We start from the raw sequence: 17,822 nt of genomic DNA, 5'->3' as shown, positions 1-17,822 counted from the left end.
TGAAAATGAAATCCTTGACAACTTCAATATTTTCTCCATTGATCATGATGTTGCTTATTGGTCCAGTTATGAGGATTTTTGTTTTCTTTATGTTGAGGTGTAATCCATACTGAAGGCTGTGATCTTTGATCTTCATCAGTAAGTGCTTTAAGTTCTATTTACTTTCAGCAAGGAAGGTTATGTCATCTGCCTAACAGGTTGTTTATGAGTCTTCCTCCAATCCCGATATCCTGTTCTTCACATAGTCCAGCTTCTTTTTTTCCCCAATTGAAAAGTTTATTTAGTGTACTTCTTTAATATGATCTTTGCCTTTAGACTCTTGGACTTTGTTACATATATATTTTTCATTTATTATAATTTATTTTGTTTTTCATTGTTGTTGATTTATAATATACACAGCAAAATATACACCACTTCAACAGTTTCTACATGTACAATTCAGTGACATTGATTGCATTTTTCAAGTTGTACATCCATTCTCACTCTCTTTTTTTGAGTTGTTCCTCCCCCCTTAACATAAGTTCACTGCCCCTTAAGGTTCCTATCTAATCTTTTGAGTTGCTGTTGTCAGTTTGATCCCATATAAATAGATCTTAAACGAGCATAATGCTCAAGGCAGATTTCTTTAGTAGTTAAGCTAAGCTATGGTTTGGTTTTAAGAAGACTTCAGGGGATATTTTTGGTTTAAGGTTTAAAGATTAACTCAGGGCAATAATTTGGGGGCTTTGTCCAGCCTGTGTGGCTCCATAGGGTTTCCAAGGAGAGGCTGATGGATAAGAAATGCTGATCTTTTGGTTAGCAGCTGAACTCTTAACCACTACACCATCAGGGCTCCAGAAAGTCTGGAATCTATGAGAATTTGAAATTTTGTTCTGCATTTTCCCTCTTTTGATCAGAATTCTTCTATAGAATCTTTGATAAAAATGTTCAGGAATATTTTTTTTTAAATTGCATCTCTTAAAATATGGGCTCTAAAAGTAGCTAACTTTTCCAACTTTGCAAGACCTGAACAAAGTTTCTGTTTCTTTATCTCTGTTCACAGATTGTCTCTAGTGTGTCTTTTTTGTGTATCATATTGACAAAAACAGTGAATAGTAATCAAAACATTCTACTAAATTTGTATTTTCCAATCTCTTCTGCTACAGATGTAGAATAAATATGCATCAGAACTTCTCTCAGATTGCATCCGGTATACTTTATAACAATGGATCACCATCTTTTCAGCCTCTCATAACACTTCTTCATTGCCATAATTCTTTAAGACAATTTCACATGTTATAAGCACTTTAATTTTGGTAAAATATTTTGTTGGGTTATACTGAATTAACAAATACACCTCAAAATTCAATGTGATCCTTACTCGCACAAAGACCGCTTTTAGAGTTTAGTGTCTTTTTTCTAAGCACTGACGCATGAATCCTGTTGGCAGTAATCTTGTAGATACATCAACTGAAACATATAGCTTCCAGGTAGCCATAGCATGAAGAGAGAGAGATGATGAGATGTGTATCAGAACTCAAAGGCTTTGATCTGGACTGGACCTTTGCTATTTCTAACATTCCAAAGGCAAGAACAATATCATTTAAGGGTGGCTGAGAAGTTCAGGGTAGCCTATGTAATACATTTTGAACTCTACTCTCTCAGTCAGAGTTCCAGAAACTTATTCTGGTTATCACTAGTTACCTCAGCTAAATATTTAGTTGTGGACCTCTTCCTCACTATTTGTTGGATCACCTCTGGTCATTGTGAGCTTCTGCCACTACTTCATACTACTTTGCTCTAACTTTGGACAAAAGTTCCTTTTTGAATTCCCTTAGAATATCTAAATCCACACCATCGTATGTATAATATGGCATTATGGAAAGAATAATACAAAGGAGTTAAGGCGTTAAATCAGGAAATGTAAACTTGGTGAATAGTTTTATACACACACACACACACACACACACAAACCCTTTGCAGTCAAGTTGATTCCGACTCATAGTGACCCTATAAGACAGAGTAGGACTGACCCATAAGGTTTCCAAAGAGCAGCTGATGGACACCAACTGCTGACCTTTTAGTTAGCAGCCGTAGCTCTTAACCACTGCTTCACCGGGGCTCTCTTTCTGTCTCTCTCTCTCTCTCTCTCTATATATATATATATATAGTATATATAAACCAAACCCTTTGCCATCAGTGAATTACTATTTGGCAATAAAAAAGGAAGGAATTACCTATACATGTTACAATATAAAAAATCCTCAAAAACATTATGCTAAACAAAAGAAGCCAGTCACAAGAGGCAACATATAATTCCATTGATATGAAATGTCCAGAAAAGGCAAATTTATAGAGACAGAAAGATCAATGTTTGTCTGCAACTCAAGTTGGGTGTTGAGACTGACTGGAAGAAAACTTTTCTTTGGGTAATGGAAACATGTGGTGTATTCACCCAGCTCTGTACATTTGCAAAAGGAGCCCTGGTTGGGCAATGGTTTAGTGTTCTGCTAATTGAAGGGGTCAGTGGTTTGAACCCACCAGCTGCTCTGTGGGAGAAAAGACCTGGTAATCTGCTCCTGTAAAGTTTACAATCTATGAAACCCTATGCGGCAGTTCTACTCTGTGCTATAGGGTCACTATGAGCCGGAATCGACTTGTCCACACACAATATCAACATACATTTACAAAAGTTATTTAATAGTAGATTTGCAATGGGTAAATTCTATGAAATGTAAATTGTATCTCAATAAGGCTATTTAAAACTCCAGAGCCTTTTTCTATACTGAATTTTGCTACATATATGTTTATATTTTTATTTTCGTTGTATGATTAAGGTCTATTTTGTGAGGAGTCAATGGAATCTTGTATTTCTCAGCCTTGGTGGAAAGGAAGTACCTGCCAAAATAACAGCTCTGCTTACTTTTGTCATTTCCCAGAAGGCTTTCTGGATCAAAACTGTGAAACAAATGTCAATGAGTCTTCATCAACACCATGTCTGAATGTCACTGAATTTACCTCCAACGATATACCAAATGTAAGTCTAAACCTCACATACAAGTGAGTAGTTTTTAGAAAATTCTCACCACTACCAAATAACACGAAAATTACAAATATTTAAAGTTTCCATTAACATATTATAATTTTCAAAACCAGAGAAATCAGAGAAGCTACTTGTTTATTTTCATTTTTTACGTTATTTTATGTAGAAATTTCAGTTTCAAAACACTGATTCAGTTTCACTTTTTTCTACTATCAGAATTACTCCTTATGAATAATATAATTTTGTACACTTCATTTTTAATTATTTATCTTTAATTTTTTATTTGATTTTGTTAAATTTTAACTTTTTATTTTAATAATTAATTATGAGTAGGAAAGAATTCGTTACTCAGAGTATCTCAAGAAGTTACATTCAGAAAATGACTGGGGCTGGAGTTTATCTCGAATGCTTCCTTACTGAAATATCTGGTAGCTGACGCTGAGCCTCAGCTGGAACAATCAGCCAGAAAACCGAAATATGGCTTCTCCACCTTGCCTGGGCTTTCTCACAACATGGTGACTGAGTTCCAGTAACAAGCTTTTTGAACCTAGCCTTGAAAATTACATAGGATCACTTTCTTCATCATCACAAGTTTGACCACATTTAAGATGAGGGAATAAAATTCCAACTTCACAATTGAACAAGTGTTAAATTTATATGTGGAAAGACCAGGTCGGAAGGAAGATATTGTTACCATTTTGGAAAATAGTCTGCCTCATTGCTGCTCACAGAAACTTACCACATGCTTATGAAGATAAGTTCCATCCCTCTCTGAGTAAGAATTAATTTTATTATCTTTTAAATATTGTAAACATTCTTATAAAAATAGTTTTTAATCTTTCCAGGATGTTACATGCATCAGCTTATCAATATTTGCAGACAAGCATTATAAGAGACTTCAAACAACACACGCGGCTTTTCCTTGCATGAATGTCACGTGGATGGAACATAAGGAAGATTATGATGGCAGGTATAGTTAATTAATTTCCTAAGTTTATTGTTTTAACACATGATACATGAATTTTAGAGTCATATGGACAAAATAAAAGTGTCTTGTTTTTAATTTTATTTCATTTCATTCAATGCCATATAATATTCTATTTCAAATAACAGTAGAAATTTTCTATGTTTGTTTTGAGTTGATTTATATTTGCAGTAATAGTTTTCAATAAATACTTGAGAAATTCTCAGAAATAAATTGGGCATAGAGTTGTATGTTTTATTTTATAATGAAAAATTTCAGGATAATTGAGTAATATTCGTAGGTCTAGAATGAAGTAAGTCATCTATATCTCTGTAGAATTATTCCTATTTTTACACATATAATGTTAATATTATATTTTGAAAGGACAGAATAACCTTTTCCTCTTATAATTCAGACCTCAGTTGATAGTTTTTGGTTAGGGTCTTTAAGTAGAATTTTGGAAATTAATGTTTTATGTAAATAGGAATTTGCTAAAAATTACCCACTTGTAAATGACAGAAGTGACCCAGATATCTGGGGCTATAATTTTAGTCTCTTTTAAATAGCTTTATAGATATTTTCTCACACCATTAAGAAGTACAACTTGTATTCTTCACACTTGCTTGACTTTTTATCTGGCTACTTATACTAAGTTCTGTTGGGCACTATTCAAGGGCAGTAAACAAGCTCAAAATATTAGAATATTCATAAAAACAGAAAATTAAATGCTGTGGTATATGAAAGTCTTATACCAAAAAGGAACCTGAAATATGCATACATATGCACATTATTGTAATCAATTTCAAAGGAACCTAAATGCAAAGTTTAAGAAAACATATTAAGGTTTCAAGATATGACTTTTTCCAAGAGGATGACAAGAAATCCCATCATTATAGTAAGATCTTTGATGAGCTAACCCATCCAGTCAAATTTGCGAATGCATTCTATCTTGTATTAATCAATGAACCTGTTATCCTTTCAGAAATTTTGACTTTTACTTTATGATTTCTAGGGTTAAGCCTTATATTGCTAGTGTATTTGTGAATCGACTTAAAAAAATGATAGACTTTTTGAAATATGCTAACCAGTCAGTTGCCTTCAAGTTGATTTTGACTCATGGCCACCACATGTATATATGAATAGAACTATGCTCCACAGGGTTTTCAATGGCTGATTTTTTTTTGAAGTAGATAGCCAAGCCTTTCTTCTGAGGAGCTTTCAGGTTGACTTGAACCTCCAATCTTTTGGTTAGCAGTTGAACACATTAACTGTTTGCACCATTTGTATAATGGGTAGCATTATACAAATATAAACATACATTTGTATATAATTATTGATTTTATTCTTTTTTTTATGAAATATGATGCTTTTATTAACCCTTATTATTAGCATTATTCTAGTTGTCTGGAGGTTTAAAAAAAATGATCCATCAAGGGAGTAACTAGAGAACCAGAGGCATTGTTGACATCCCTTATTGCATTGCACTGTTATTAATTAATATGTTTAATTGAAAAATGAAGGAATTTGATCTGAAATGCTTTGTTTAACATGTTTTAGTTAGGATGGATATTGTAGAAACTCAAGCTGGTTTTCCCCAGGATGGATGAAATATGTTAATTAGGTAAGCTGGTTGTAATAACTTTGAAGTATTTACTCAGAAAATTAGTTTGAGCTATTGTATGTGTTCTAATTGTTGCTATTGCCCACATATTCTAAGAAATTGGCATACATTGTACTCACCCCAAACCCACTTACTTAAATATATTTTATCTTCTTTTGGTTATATTAGACTTGGGATTAATAGAAGGTAAAATATAAGGAAAGTAAGAGTAGAGTAAAAACAAAACTACTTCAACAACACAAAATAACACATAATCTAATTTGAATGATGAGTGACATCATAACCCTCAGAAATCAATGAGAGTGAGGCCCTGTGGTATGAGAGGTGAGAGAAAGTAGCCACCACTTGAGAGATAACATACAGTCAAAGGAAGAAGTCCTAAAAGGGAAGTTAAGAGAATGTACAAATCTGATTGGGGAAGAAGATACATATGATGAAGAGCCATCTGGGAGGCTCTGAATTCTTGGGGTGTCTGACATAAATAGTGATAAGGAATAGTCTTGATGATCTGAACGACAGATCACAGTGGGTAACTTTGAGAGTTGGGATTAAATTAGGGGTGTCACTTCTTGCCAGGAACTTGCAAAGCTTAATGGACTGTCCTTTGAAGCTTCCCCAAAGGAAGTGTTAAAGTAGCGGGACTCTGTGGGCCCCACTTCAATTTCATAGACGACAGGGTCTAGGGCACTGCAGGCACATCACCAATGAAGCTTTCTAGTCTCCCTGATTACCTCTTCAATGGAGATGCAGGAGTAGTAGAGGGCGGGGCATTATAATATGAACACACAGGACTCCGAGTTCTCCACTAAACACTAGAGGGGGAGGTATTTGTGCTACAAGACCATAGATGGGCTTTGAAGACTAAAACTGTCATGAACCAGACTTCTAACATTACCATCACACACATACACACACACACTTATATAATTTAATATTTACTGAATATAAATAATGAATTATGACCCCATGTGTTGCACAGTAGAACAGTTCCATATGGTTTCCTTGTCTTAAAGAACCAGATCATGAGGCCTTTCTCTCGTGGTGCCACTGGATGGGTTTGAACTGTCAACCTTTAGGTCAGTAGTTGAGCAGAAACCATTTGCACCAAACACATGGGATCACCATGGGTCAGAAATAACTCAAAGGCAATGGGTTTTTTTGTTTGTTTGTTTTAAGTAACTAATATTTTCTTTATGTAGAAAGATCACATTTTGAATATGCAATGTAAAATAAGGAAACATGAATCTGGAAATAAGTTTCAAGAAAATTAGATGGTGTCCTTCTCATACAAATTTTTACAGACTTAAATTGTTTAACACAATTGGCATACACTGTACTCATCCCAAACCCATCTACTTAAATGTACTTATTTGCTTTTATAAAGAAAACTCTTTATTGAGAGCTCCCTTTATAAAAGACACCATAAACTATGACTTGGAGAAATGCAAATACTCTAAAATATCAGAAACTTTGTGATATATAGATGTCTTCTTTCTGAACCTTTTATTTTCTCCACTCAAATTCTAAGATATTTCAAGGGATACAATTTCTAGTTTTTCCACTTAGTTCATTGTTTTTTGTTTTTTGTTTTTTCCTACTTACTGAGTTGCAGTTATTATGGCTTACACCTTGTAAGTGTCAATGCAATGTATGAACATACCTATTTTTTCCAAGACAGTTTCAGCATTTCATTAGGCTGTGTGATAAGTCTCACCAAGTCAGCTATGAGAAGGGTTAGGATTTTCAGTTTGTGTCACAAGTAAACCTAATTAAGCATGCACTGTGACTTTGAAATAGAACACTGTATCTACAGAAGCACATAGGTCAACATATTTTCCATCAATATATACTAAAATTAAATTTTCACATTAATACTGAAAATTACTTTTTAAAATAGCAATCACACATCCTGGGTAAGGAATTTAGTAACTAATGGAGTGCTACTACTTGGTCACTCAATAATTCTCAACTAACAGGAAACCTCAATTTCTTCAGTTAATTATTTCAAAAGCTGGACTGCTACATTTTTTCTTTGCTTGAAACCAATAGCCATATTTATGAGGCTAACTTTCTCTTTTGAACAAACCATTCTGAAGCTTAACAGATAGAAAAACATTTGTTAATCTGTAAATACAGTTTTTTGGGTTTTTTTTACTTCATATATTAGTTATAAACTATATTATAAAATAAATATCTAGGACATTGTTGACTTTTCCTCATCAAAAGTAGCTTCTACAAGTAGTATAATTTTATATTTTCAGGAACTATTATAGCTGATATAAATCAGCCTCAAAGTTGGACCCCTGAATACCTAATTTTGAGAAGATATGTGTTATGGATTGAATCGGGTCCCCCAAAAATGTGTATCAACTTGTCTAGTCCATGATTCTCAGTATTGTGTGATTGTCAAACGTTTTGTCTCTGGTGTGATTTTCCTGTTGTTGTTGTTGTTAGATGCCATCGAGTTGGTTCCGACTCATAGCGACCCTACGTACAAAACAACGCAACACTGCTCGGTCCTGTACCATCTTCACAATTGTTGTTTGTGTCCCTTGTTGAAGCCACTGTGTCAATCCATCTCATTGAGAATTTTGCTCTTTTTCGCTGACCTTGTACTATACCAAGCATGATGTCCTTCTCCAGGGACTGATCCCTCCTGATAACATGTCCAAATTATGTGAGACATAGTCTCACCATCTTTGCTTCTAAGGAACATTTTGGTTGTACTTCTTCCAAGACAGTTTTGTTCTTTCTTTTGGCAGTCCATGGTATATGCAATATTCTTCGCTAGCACCACAATTCAAAGGCGTCAATTCATCTTCGGTCTTCTTTATTCATTGTCCAGCTTTTGCATGCATATGAGACAATTGAAATATCATGGCTTGGACCACACACACCTTAGCCTTCAAGGTGACATCTTTGCTTTTCAACACTTTAAAAAGGTCTTCTGCAGCAGATTTGCCCAATGCAATGCATCTTTTGATATTCTTGACTGCTGCTTTCATGGGTGTTGATTGTGGATCTAAGTATAATTAAATCCTAGACACTTCAAACTTTTCTCCATTTATCATGGTGTTGCTTATTGGTCCAGTTGTAAGGATTTTTGTTTTATTTATGTTGACGTGTAATCTGTACTGAAGGCTGTGGTCTTTGATCTTCATCAGTAAGTGCTGCAAGTCCTCTTCACTTTCAGCAAGCAGTGTTGTGTCATCTGCATAACGCAGGTTGTTAATGAGTCTTCCTCCAATCCTGATACCCCATTCTTCTTCATATAGTCCAGTTTCTCAGATTATTTTCTTAGCATATAGATTGAATAAGTATGGTGAAATGATATAACCGTGATGCACACCTTTTCTGACTTTAAACCACTCAGTATACTCTTGTTCTGTTCGAACGACTGCCCCTTGATCTACATACAGTTTCCTCATGAGCACAATTAAGTGTTCTGGAATTCACATTCTTAGCAATGTTATCCATAATTTGTTATGATCCACACAGTCAAATGCCTTTGCATAGTCAATAAAACAAAGGTAAACATCCTTTTGGAATTCTCTGCTTACAGCCAGGATCTATCTGACATCAGCAATGAAATCCCTGGTTCCACGTCTGTCATGGATTGAATTATGTCTCCCAAAAACTGTGTGTATCAATTTGGCTGGGCCATGATTCCCAGAATTGTGTGGTTGGCCTCCATTTTCTGATTGTAATTTTATGTTAAAGAGGATTAGGGTGGGATCGTAACACCACCTTTACCAAAGTCACATCCCTGATCCAATGTAAAGGGAGTTTCCCTGGGGTGTGGCCTGCACCGCCTTTTCTCTCTCAAGAGATAAAAGGAAAGGAAAGCAGAGAGTTGGGGACCTCATACCATCAAGAAAGCCATGCTGGGAGCAGAGCGTGTACTTTGGACCGATCTCCCTGTGCACAGAAGCTCCACGTCTTGGGGAACACTGAAGAGAAGAAGGCCGACAGAGAGAAAAAGCCTTCCCCTGGAGATGATGCCCTGAATTTGGACTTTTAGCCTACTGTAACTGTGAGGAAATAAACTTCTATTTGTTAAAACCATTCACTTGTGGTATTTCTGTTATAACAGCACTAGATAACTAAGACAACATCCTTTTCTGAATCTGCCTTGAATTTCTGGCAGTTTCCTGTTGATATATTGCAGCAGCTCCTTTTGAATGATCTTCAGCAAATTTTACTTATGTGTGATATTAATGATATTGTTCGATAATTTCTACATTCAATTGGATCATCTTTCTTGGAAATAGGCATAAATATGGATATCTTCTAGCCGGTTGGCCAGGTAGCTGTCTTCCAAATTTCTTGTCACAGACAAGTGAGCACTTACTGTACTGCATCCATTTGTTGAAACATCTCAATTGATATTCCATCAATTCCTGGAGCCTTGTTTTTCGCTAATGCCTTCCATGCATCTTGGATTTCTTCCTTCAGTACCATCGGTTACTGATCATATGCTGTCTCCTGAAATGTTTCAATGTCGACCAATTTTTTTTTGTATAGTGACTCTGTGTTTTCCTTCCATCTTCTTTTGATGCTTCTTGCATTGTTTAATATTTTCCTGGTATAATCCTTCAATATTGCAACTTGAGGCTTGAATTTTTATTTCAGTTCTTTCAGCTTGAGAAATGTCAAGCATGTTCTTCCCTTTTGGCTTTGATTTTCCCATGTGTTGTAAATCCTACCTCTGTGATGTTAATGAGGTGGGATAAGTGGAAGTTATGTTAATGAGGCAGGACTCAATCTGCAAGATTAGGTTGTGTTTTAAATCAATCTGTTTTGAGATATAAAAGAGAGAAGCAAGCACAGAGACAGGGGGATCTCATACTACCAACAAACAAGAGCCGGGAGAATAACGGGTCCTTTGGGCCTGGGATCCCTGTGCTGAGAAGCTCCTCGACTGGGGAAGATTGATGACTAGGACCTTTCCCCAGAGTCAACAGAGAGAAAGCCTTTTCCTGGAGCTGGCACCCTGAGTTTGGACTTCTAGCCTCCTAGACTGGAAGAGAATAAATTTCTCTTTGTTAAAGTTATCCACTTGTATTTCTGTTATAACAGCACTAAATAACTAAGACGATATGTAGTCTTTCCCTTGTTAGTCCTGGACATATTAATTTCTCTGGAAACGAAAATAATTTTAAAAGATAGTATAGAGCTATACTCATAAAGTTTGAGTTAATATCATATGACCTGTAAGTCTTCCAAGGGCATCCTTCATCAACTGGGCTCTTAGCCTTAATGCTCAGCACAACCCTCAACATTTCTTAATGTCTAATATTCTCCCGCTGTGCCATCTGGTGCTCATTTTCCATCAACAGCGACTTTTCCAATATTCTCAGTCTCTTTTCTGTACCTTCCTTTCTTTCTCTAACTGAAAACTGAGGACAATTTTCCCTGCAGCCATCTTTTGTGATTACTGTTCATTCTTCCACAATCCATGAACCACTGGGCAAAGAAGTGTATAGTTAGCCTGGCCGTTGTTGCTACATCCAGATCATTTTGTCTTCCCCCACTTGAAAATTCTAGTCATTTTTAGCATATGATATTGTTCTGTCTGCTTTCCCTTAACCCCATTGATGAATGAGGGATTTCCTTCCTAGGCCTATGCCGATGGCCAAATACACTACATTTAACAGTGGACATATGAGATTGGCAGTAGTTTATTAGTCACATATACTCACATCCTGATGGAGGAGGACACCATACACCACGCAAGAACACATAGGGCATGCAGCTGGACCGGAGTGTACAAGCAGGGGTTGTAGGGGAAGGCTTTGTAGTAACAAGAGGTTAGGATGACTCCTACTTCCCAAGAGTGGATGTCATTGGCTTGTTTGAATAACTTCATATGCTATTGTTGTTATTGTTTTATGTGGCCATCAAGTCAGTTCAGAACTCACAGCAATCTTACGTACAAGAAAATGAAATGCTGCCTGGTCAGTCCTGCGCCATCTTCACAATCGTTGCTATGTTTGAGCCCATTGTTGCAGCCACTGTGTCAATCCATTTCGTTGAGGATCTTTCTCTTTTTCGCTGACCTTCCACCAACCATGATGTCCTTCTCTAGGGGCTGGTCCCTCCTGACAACATGTCTAAAGTATGTGATATGAAGTCTCGCCATCCTCACTACTAAGCAGCATTCTAGTTGTACTTCTTCCAAGACAGATTATTCGTTCTTCTGGTAGTCCATGGGATATTCAATATTCCTTACAAACATCATAAATCAAAAGCATCAACTCTTCTTTGCTCTTCCTTATTCATTATCCAGTTTTCGTATACATATGAGGTGATTGAAAATACCATGACTTGGGTCAGGCACATCTTAGTCCTCAAAGTGACATCTTTGCTTTTTAACACTTTCAGGAGGTCTTTTGCAGCAGATTTACCCAATGCAATACCTCCTTTGATTTCTTGACTGCTGCTTCCATAGGCCTAGATCCAAGCAATATTAAATCCTTGACGTCAGTCTTTTCTCTGTTCATCATGATGTTGCTTATTGCTGCAGTTGTGAGGATTTTTGTTTTCTTTATGGTGACAAGTAATCCATACTGAAGGCTGTAATCTTTGATCTTCATCAGTAAGTGCTTCAAGTCCTCTTCACTTTCAGCAAGCAAGGTTGTATTATCTCCATCTCGTAGGTTGTAATGAGTCTTCATACAGATTGAATAAATACAGTAAAAGTAGCACATTTCCTCATGAGAACAATTAAGTGTTCTGCACAGTCAAATGCCTTTGCCTAGTCAAGAAAACACAGGAAAACATTTTTCTAGTGTTCTCTGCTTTCAGCCAAGATCCATCTGACATCCCTCATTCCATGTCCTCTCTTGAATCGGGGTTTAATTTCTGGAAGTTCTCTGTCCATGTATTTCTGCAACCATTTTTGATTATCTTCAGCAAAATCATATGCTGTTAGGGGAGTGAAACCCATTAGGCTAAGAATCAGGTGGAATGTAGCTGGTCTGGCTGTTGGGGAACTAGTTGGGTGGGCAGCTATTCCTGCTGGTTGGATGCATATCTGGCAAGAGCAGAGGTACTCATGGTTAGTCCTTTGGGACACTGTGATACTCAAAGAAGAACATTCAAACTGAAAGGCAGCACATAAAATTTTGCCCTTACAATATAATCATCAGATATACCATTCTATCTCTGGGTTTCTCTCTCCCTCTTTGGCCCCTTTTCAGTTATCTTCCTTATATTCTATTAGTGTCTATCCTCCACCAAAGATTTTAGCATATGGCTTGCTACTCTTTACAACTATTGTAGTCATCTTTCTTGATGATTTCTATATCCATCTTGAAAATCCACCCCTCATGGTTGCTTAAATCCTTTAGCAATTATATATATCTGTCTCCTCACCTTAGCCCACCTACCATGGTCATATCCTATAATTTCATCATGATCTGTAATTGCACCACACTGTACCCCCTCAATCCCTTTTTTTAAATCTTCCCACTCTATAAACACCATGTATTTCAAGCTTACTAACTCATAGACTCTAATGTCAAAATTCATACATCTAACAGATACTCCCAATTAATGGACTAGTTGTCCTTGGTCCATCACCCTCTTCAGATCATCTGTTTCCTGCTTACAAAGCAAATCCTTATATCCACTCTCACTTCCCTTACGTCTCTTTCTATGTCCTATTGACTTGAAAACCACAAACCTGGTTAATTCTACAGCCCACCAGGTAAAACTGTATCCATGTTTATATGTATAATACAGTATTCGAATTTAGTCTATTCCAAATTGCTGATTGATTTTCAAGCCCTTAACAAAGCTGGTTGCTATGAGTTGGAATGGACTCCATGGCAACAGGTTTGGTTTTAGTTTTTAACAAACCTGTATTTCTGCCAGTGTTTTTAGACTTATCCTTGATTTCTCTATCTTTCTCTCAGCCCACTTCTTATCCAACAGCAGATCATTTAAGCTCTTCCATAAATAATATATCATGGATATGGATACTTTTATCATCACTAAGGGAGCACCCTTTTCAAGCCACCATAAATTCTTCTCTACAATACTTTAATAGCCTCCCAGCTGATCTTTTTGCTTTAACTCTTCATTCAAGAGTATATAAAATAGTGAATGAAAGCCTCTTTGAGACAGTTAACATTGGGCAGAGATTTGGAAGAGGTGAAAGAACACACGGATATCTAAGAGAAGAGTGTTCACAGCAGATGGAAAACCGATGCAAAAATCTCTGGCCTATTCATGGCACGCTAACAAGGTCACAGTACCTAGTCTGGATAAGGCAAAGGGAAGGAATAGAAATCAGGATAGAGAAGATCCTGAAGGCCAGGCCAGTTTTAGATCTTGCATGCCATTTTAAGGTCTGATTTTTACTTTAAGTAAAATGGGGAGCATTGCAGTGCTGCTGACAAATGAGTGACATTATCTGGCTTATGTTTTAAAATGATACTTTGGATATTATGTTGAAAGGAGGCTATAGAAAAGCATAATGGGCAGATGCAAAGGGACCTGTTAGGAAGCTATTGTAATAATCTAGGTCAGAGATGACAGTGGCTTAGACCACTCTCCAATGGGGACAGAAGACATGGTAAGAAATCTCTGGATTGTGAATATATTTGGATTATGAATATATTTTTAAGATGGAACCAATAGGATTTTCCTTACTGGATGAAGGTGAGAGAGAAAGACAGTAAATAGTATTTTGTTGGAGTAACTAGAAGACAGGATTGTCATCAGTTTATTTGGTGAAGACTACAAATAAAGCAAATTTTAAATGATTTCCTCTCTTATTCTCTCTTTTCCACAAAACACAGTGTATATGTTTTAAAATAATGTTACTTCCTTATTACTACTAGTCAGTGGATTTCCAATCATTTAAACAAAATCCAGGAACTTTAAAATACTTACAAAACCCTAGGCATGTCGTGCTTCCACTTGTCTCTCTACCATCACCTTCTGCTATGTTCACTTAGATTCCTCAACTCTTGTCACTTTGACTTCATAAAATTCCCTCAATACTTCAAGCATCTCCTGCTTCAGGCTTTGTATTTGCTAGTCCTACGTCTGAAATACACTTTCTCAAAAAACATTTCAAAAATTGTTCTTCTCATTTACACTCTACAGTTTTATCTGGCTTTATTTTTTTTTTCTTAGCACTTATCGCTAGCATATTTTTATGTGCTGATGATATTCTCACTGTGTTCCCATAATCTAAAGTACATTAAGGCAGATAGTTCATTCTTTTAATAGTGTCAATATTGGCTTTTTAATTCTATAATCCAAGAATAGCATGCTATTTTTCATTACAAAATACAGATTTTTTTGGTCTAATGATTTTATTTTAAGATTTAAAAAAATACGTATGAATTATTTATTTCTTGAGATCAGATCAATGACCCAGCTTCTTAGTTTATGCAAAAAAGAAACTTTGATGAAATGAGTAGTCTATAAGTTGAGACATTTGTCTATGTCCATACAAGTCAGGGTAAGCAAGCACGTAGTAGTATTTCAAAGCTGCTATTGAAAGAATAGATCTTTACTTGATTCAAAGGCTTTTTTCCAAGAAGTGTAAAAGGTACATGAGAGTGTTGAAATTGATACAAGTAACTCTGCATCAGAATCTCCATTTATCCATAATGAAACCAAAGAAGACAAAAGTGAACCACAATGCTTTAGCTGAGACAAAAATTACAACTTATTTTTAATAGAATTCTTTGGGCCCTAAAAAAAAAAGAAAAAATGCACAAAAAACCTCCTCTAAGTGTTCAAACAAGTGATGGCAGTATTTCAAGATAACAGCAGAGTTAGAGGAAAGTATTTGGAATTAGTGTATAACTATCCTCTCTATTTGCTGGGATAGTATAGAGTCAAAGAACTGTTTCGGTTACTGGACAATTTTAAACAGTAGACTCTCAATCCAGGAATTACACTGTTGACATACTGTGTCTTTTAGCTAATCTTTAAAAAATCAAATAATTTTCAATTTTCATTATTTTTTTATGTAGTGATTACTTCATTGTTTTAATACATTACTTTTATAATTTCTCTACTAATCATTTATGTTATAATGATATTACTTATTGAATTTCAAATTTTATTAACTTGGTATTTTTCCTTGATATTTTGAAAAAGTACCTTTTAAAAACATGTATTTAAAATATACTAATATTTAATATCACTGATTTTCATTTTAATATATGATTTCTATACACTTTAAAAATAAACAATTCATATAAATGTCAGTATTTCTGTATTACATGAAATATTTTCCAAAATGCTTATGATGGCATTTTGCTCTGGTATTGCAGTCACCACTATTTTGTTGAATGCTGTATCCCCAGTGTGACCTGACACTTCCCATTATAATCAATACCATGTAGTTCATGGGTCATTGAACAAAGTTTGGAATACTCTGTCCAAGAAATAGAGTAAAGCCAATTGTCTAATGAGTATTGGTCGAATTGATAAAGTGCAACCCAATAATGGAGATATTTAAGGAAGCTATAGAAAATCATATCAAGAAAAGAGAAGAGAATGAAAATGTCTTTTCTTTTCTCCTAGCTTTTCCAGGAAAATATTTTATTTCCATTATCTTTCTATTCTTTCCTTAGATATATCGTCTCAAATCTCTGTTTTTCTGTATATTTTGTTAATTTTTACCAGTAAAAATGATACTTTAAGCATTTTCATCACAATCATTTAGGTCTTTTTTTACCCTCCAGACATATATAAATATTTCCTAAGTTTTTCTTATAATTCTATGTTTATTATGTAAGAATATCTCTATATAAAAATATAACTTGGTATAAATTTGGTATTCTGGAAACAGTGATGTGAAAGGCATTTCTTTCCTCTCTCCTCATATTTAAAACAATTGGTCTTTTTGACAAAACTGGCTGCTGGACACCTTGAGCAGCTAGAATGAGTTAGATCTTAGGCCCCCTGACAGTCACAACTGAACAAATTATGCAGAATTTTCTTGCCATGTGATCTAAGCAAGCATTTATAAATCAACATAGGGAACATCAGGGCAGTAAGTGGAATACAGCGAATCCTTTATTGGTATAATCCCTTGACTATTTGAGGGTAGATCAAAACTAGCCCCACGTAACTGTTCTTGTTCTCCCTTACTGTGAAAATTCAAAGATGCCCTGAATTTTAGGACTAAAGTTTTCCTCTACCAATGGTACGAGAATTCAGTGATACCAGGGAGGAGAGAGGCCAGATGTAAGTGACTCCAGAGAGGGTTGGAAGCCTCGCAGCTTCTATTCTGTTGAACCAATTTGTTTCCCACTCTCTGAAGGATGCCATATTATGGACACTTCAGCAACCAGACCCGAGTCTTAATGAATTGGCAAAGAAAAATAGCCCATTCAGTAGAGGCCAGAGACTGAAGAGAAGAAAATCACTCAAAGTAAAAATAATACAACTTCTGGGCATTAGAGCCTCTGGAGGACAGGAAGAACAAATTAAGTAAAATAATTATAGTCAGAATACGTAAAGAGATTGAAGAGGAACACATACATATACATATTCAGTAAGAATGCAGCTAAAAAAAAGGTTTCTCAATTAAACTTAGTTCAATTTAGTTGAAAAAGTGAAGAAAAATGGTGATCCAGATTGTGGAGATCTAAAAAGTTACAGTGTAAGAAGTATTTTAAAGTAGTGCAAAGAATAATGTTAAGTAGACCTGCTGTTACATTCATGTACATACATGACTCTCAGCCTAAACTTCTTCTGGTCTTATGAAGTAATGTGTTGCTCATGAAGTTGTCTCTAACCATCCTTTGGAAAATAACAATCCCTAGTATTTCCCATCCAACTTAACCTGTTTTAATATACTCTTTTTTTTTTTTTTAATTGTACTTTAGGTGAAGGTTTACAGAAGAAATAGTTTCTCATTAAACAGTCAGTACACACATTGTTTTATGACATTGGTTAACAACCGCACCATATGTCAACACTCTCCCTTCTCAGCCTTGGAAGACCTTTTCGTTTTTAGTGAAAATACACATAGCCAAAGATACACCATTTCAAAAATTTATACATGTAAATTCAGTGACGTCGATTACGTTCTTCCAGTTGTGCTTCTATTCTCACTTTAGATGAAGATTTACAGAACGAAACAATTTCTCATTAAACAGTACACATATTGCCCTATGACAAAGGTAAACAACCCCACTACATGTCAACACTGTCCTTATTCAAACTTGGGTTCCCTA

At 35.5% G+C, this 17,822-nt stretch overlaps 1 protein-coding gene across 1 annotated transcript in view; it reads left to right on the top strand.

Annotated features, from left to right (window-relative positions):
- Nucleotides 1–17,822, top strand: part of EYS (eyes shut homolog) — a 1,981,143-nt gene that overhangs the window by 117,646 nt on the left and 1,845,675 nt on the right. Inside the window, 2 exon segments of the mRNA XM_012556965.2 lie at nucleotides 2,817–3,016; nucleotides 3,868–3,992. Of these exon segments, the coding sequence (XP_012412419.2) occupies nucleotides 2,817–3,016; nucleotides 3,868–3,992 (325 nt within the window).

The sequence above is a fragment of the Trichechus manatus genome, unplaced genomic scaffold (assembly GCF_000243295.1).
Source record: "Trichechus manatus latirostris isolate Lorelei unplaced genomic scaffold, TriManLat1.0 scaffold00083, whole genome shotgun sequence".
Lineage (NCBI taxonomy): Eukaryota > Metazoa > Chordata > Mammalia > Sirenia > Trichechidae > Trichechus > Trichechus manatus.
The sequence above is the reverse complement of the archived record's forward strand: the minus strand, read 5'-3'. Positions and strand labels throughout refer to the sequence as shown.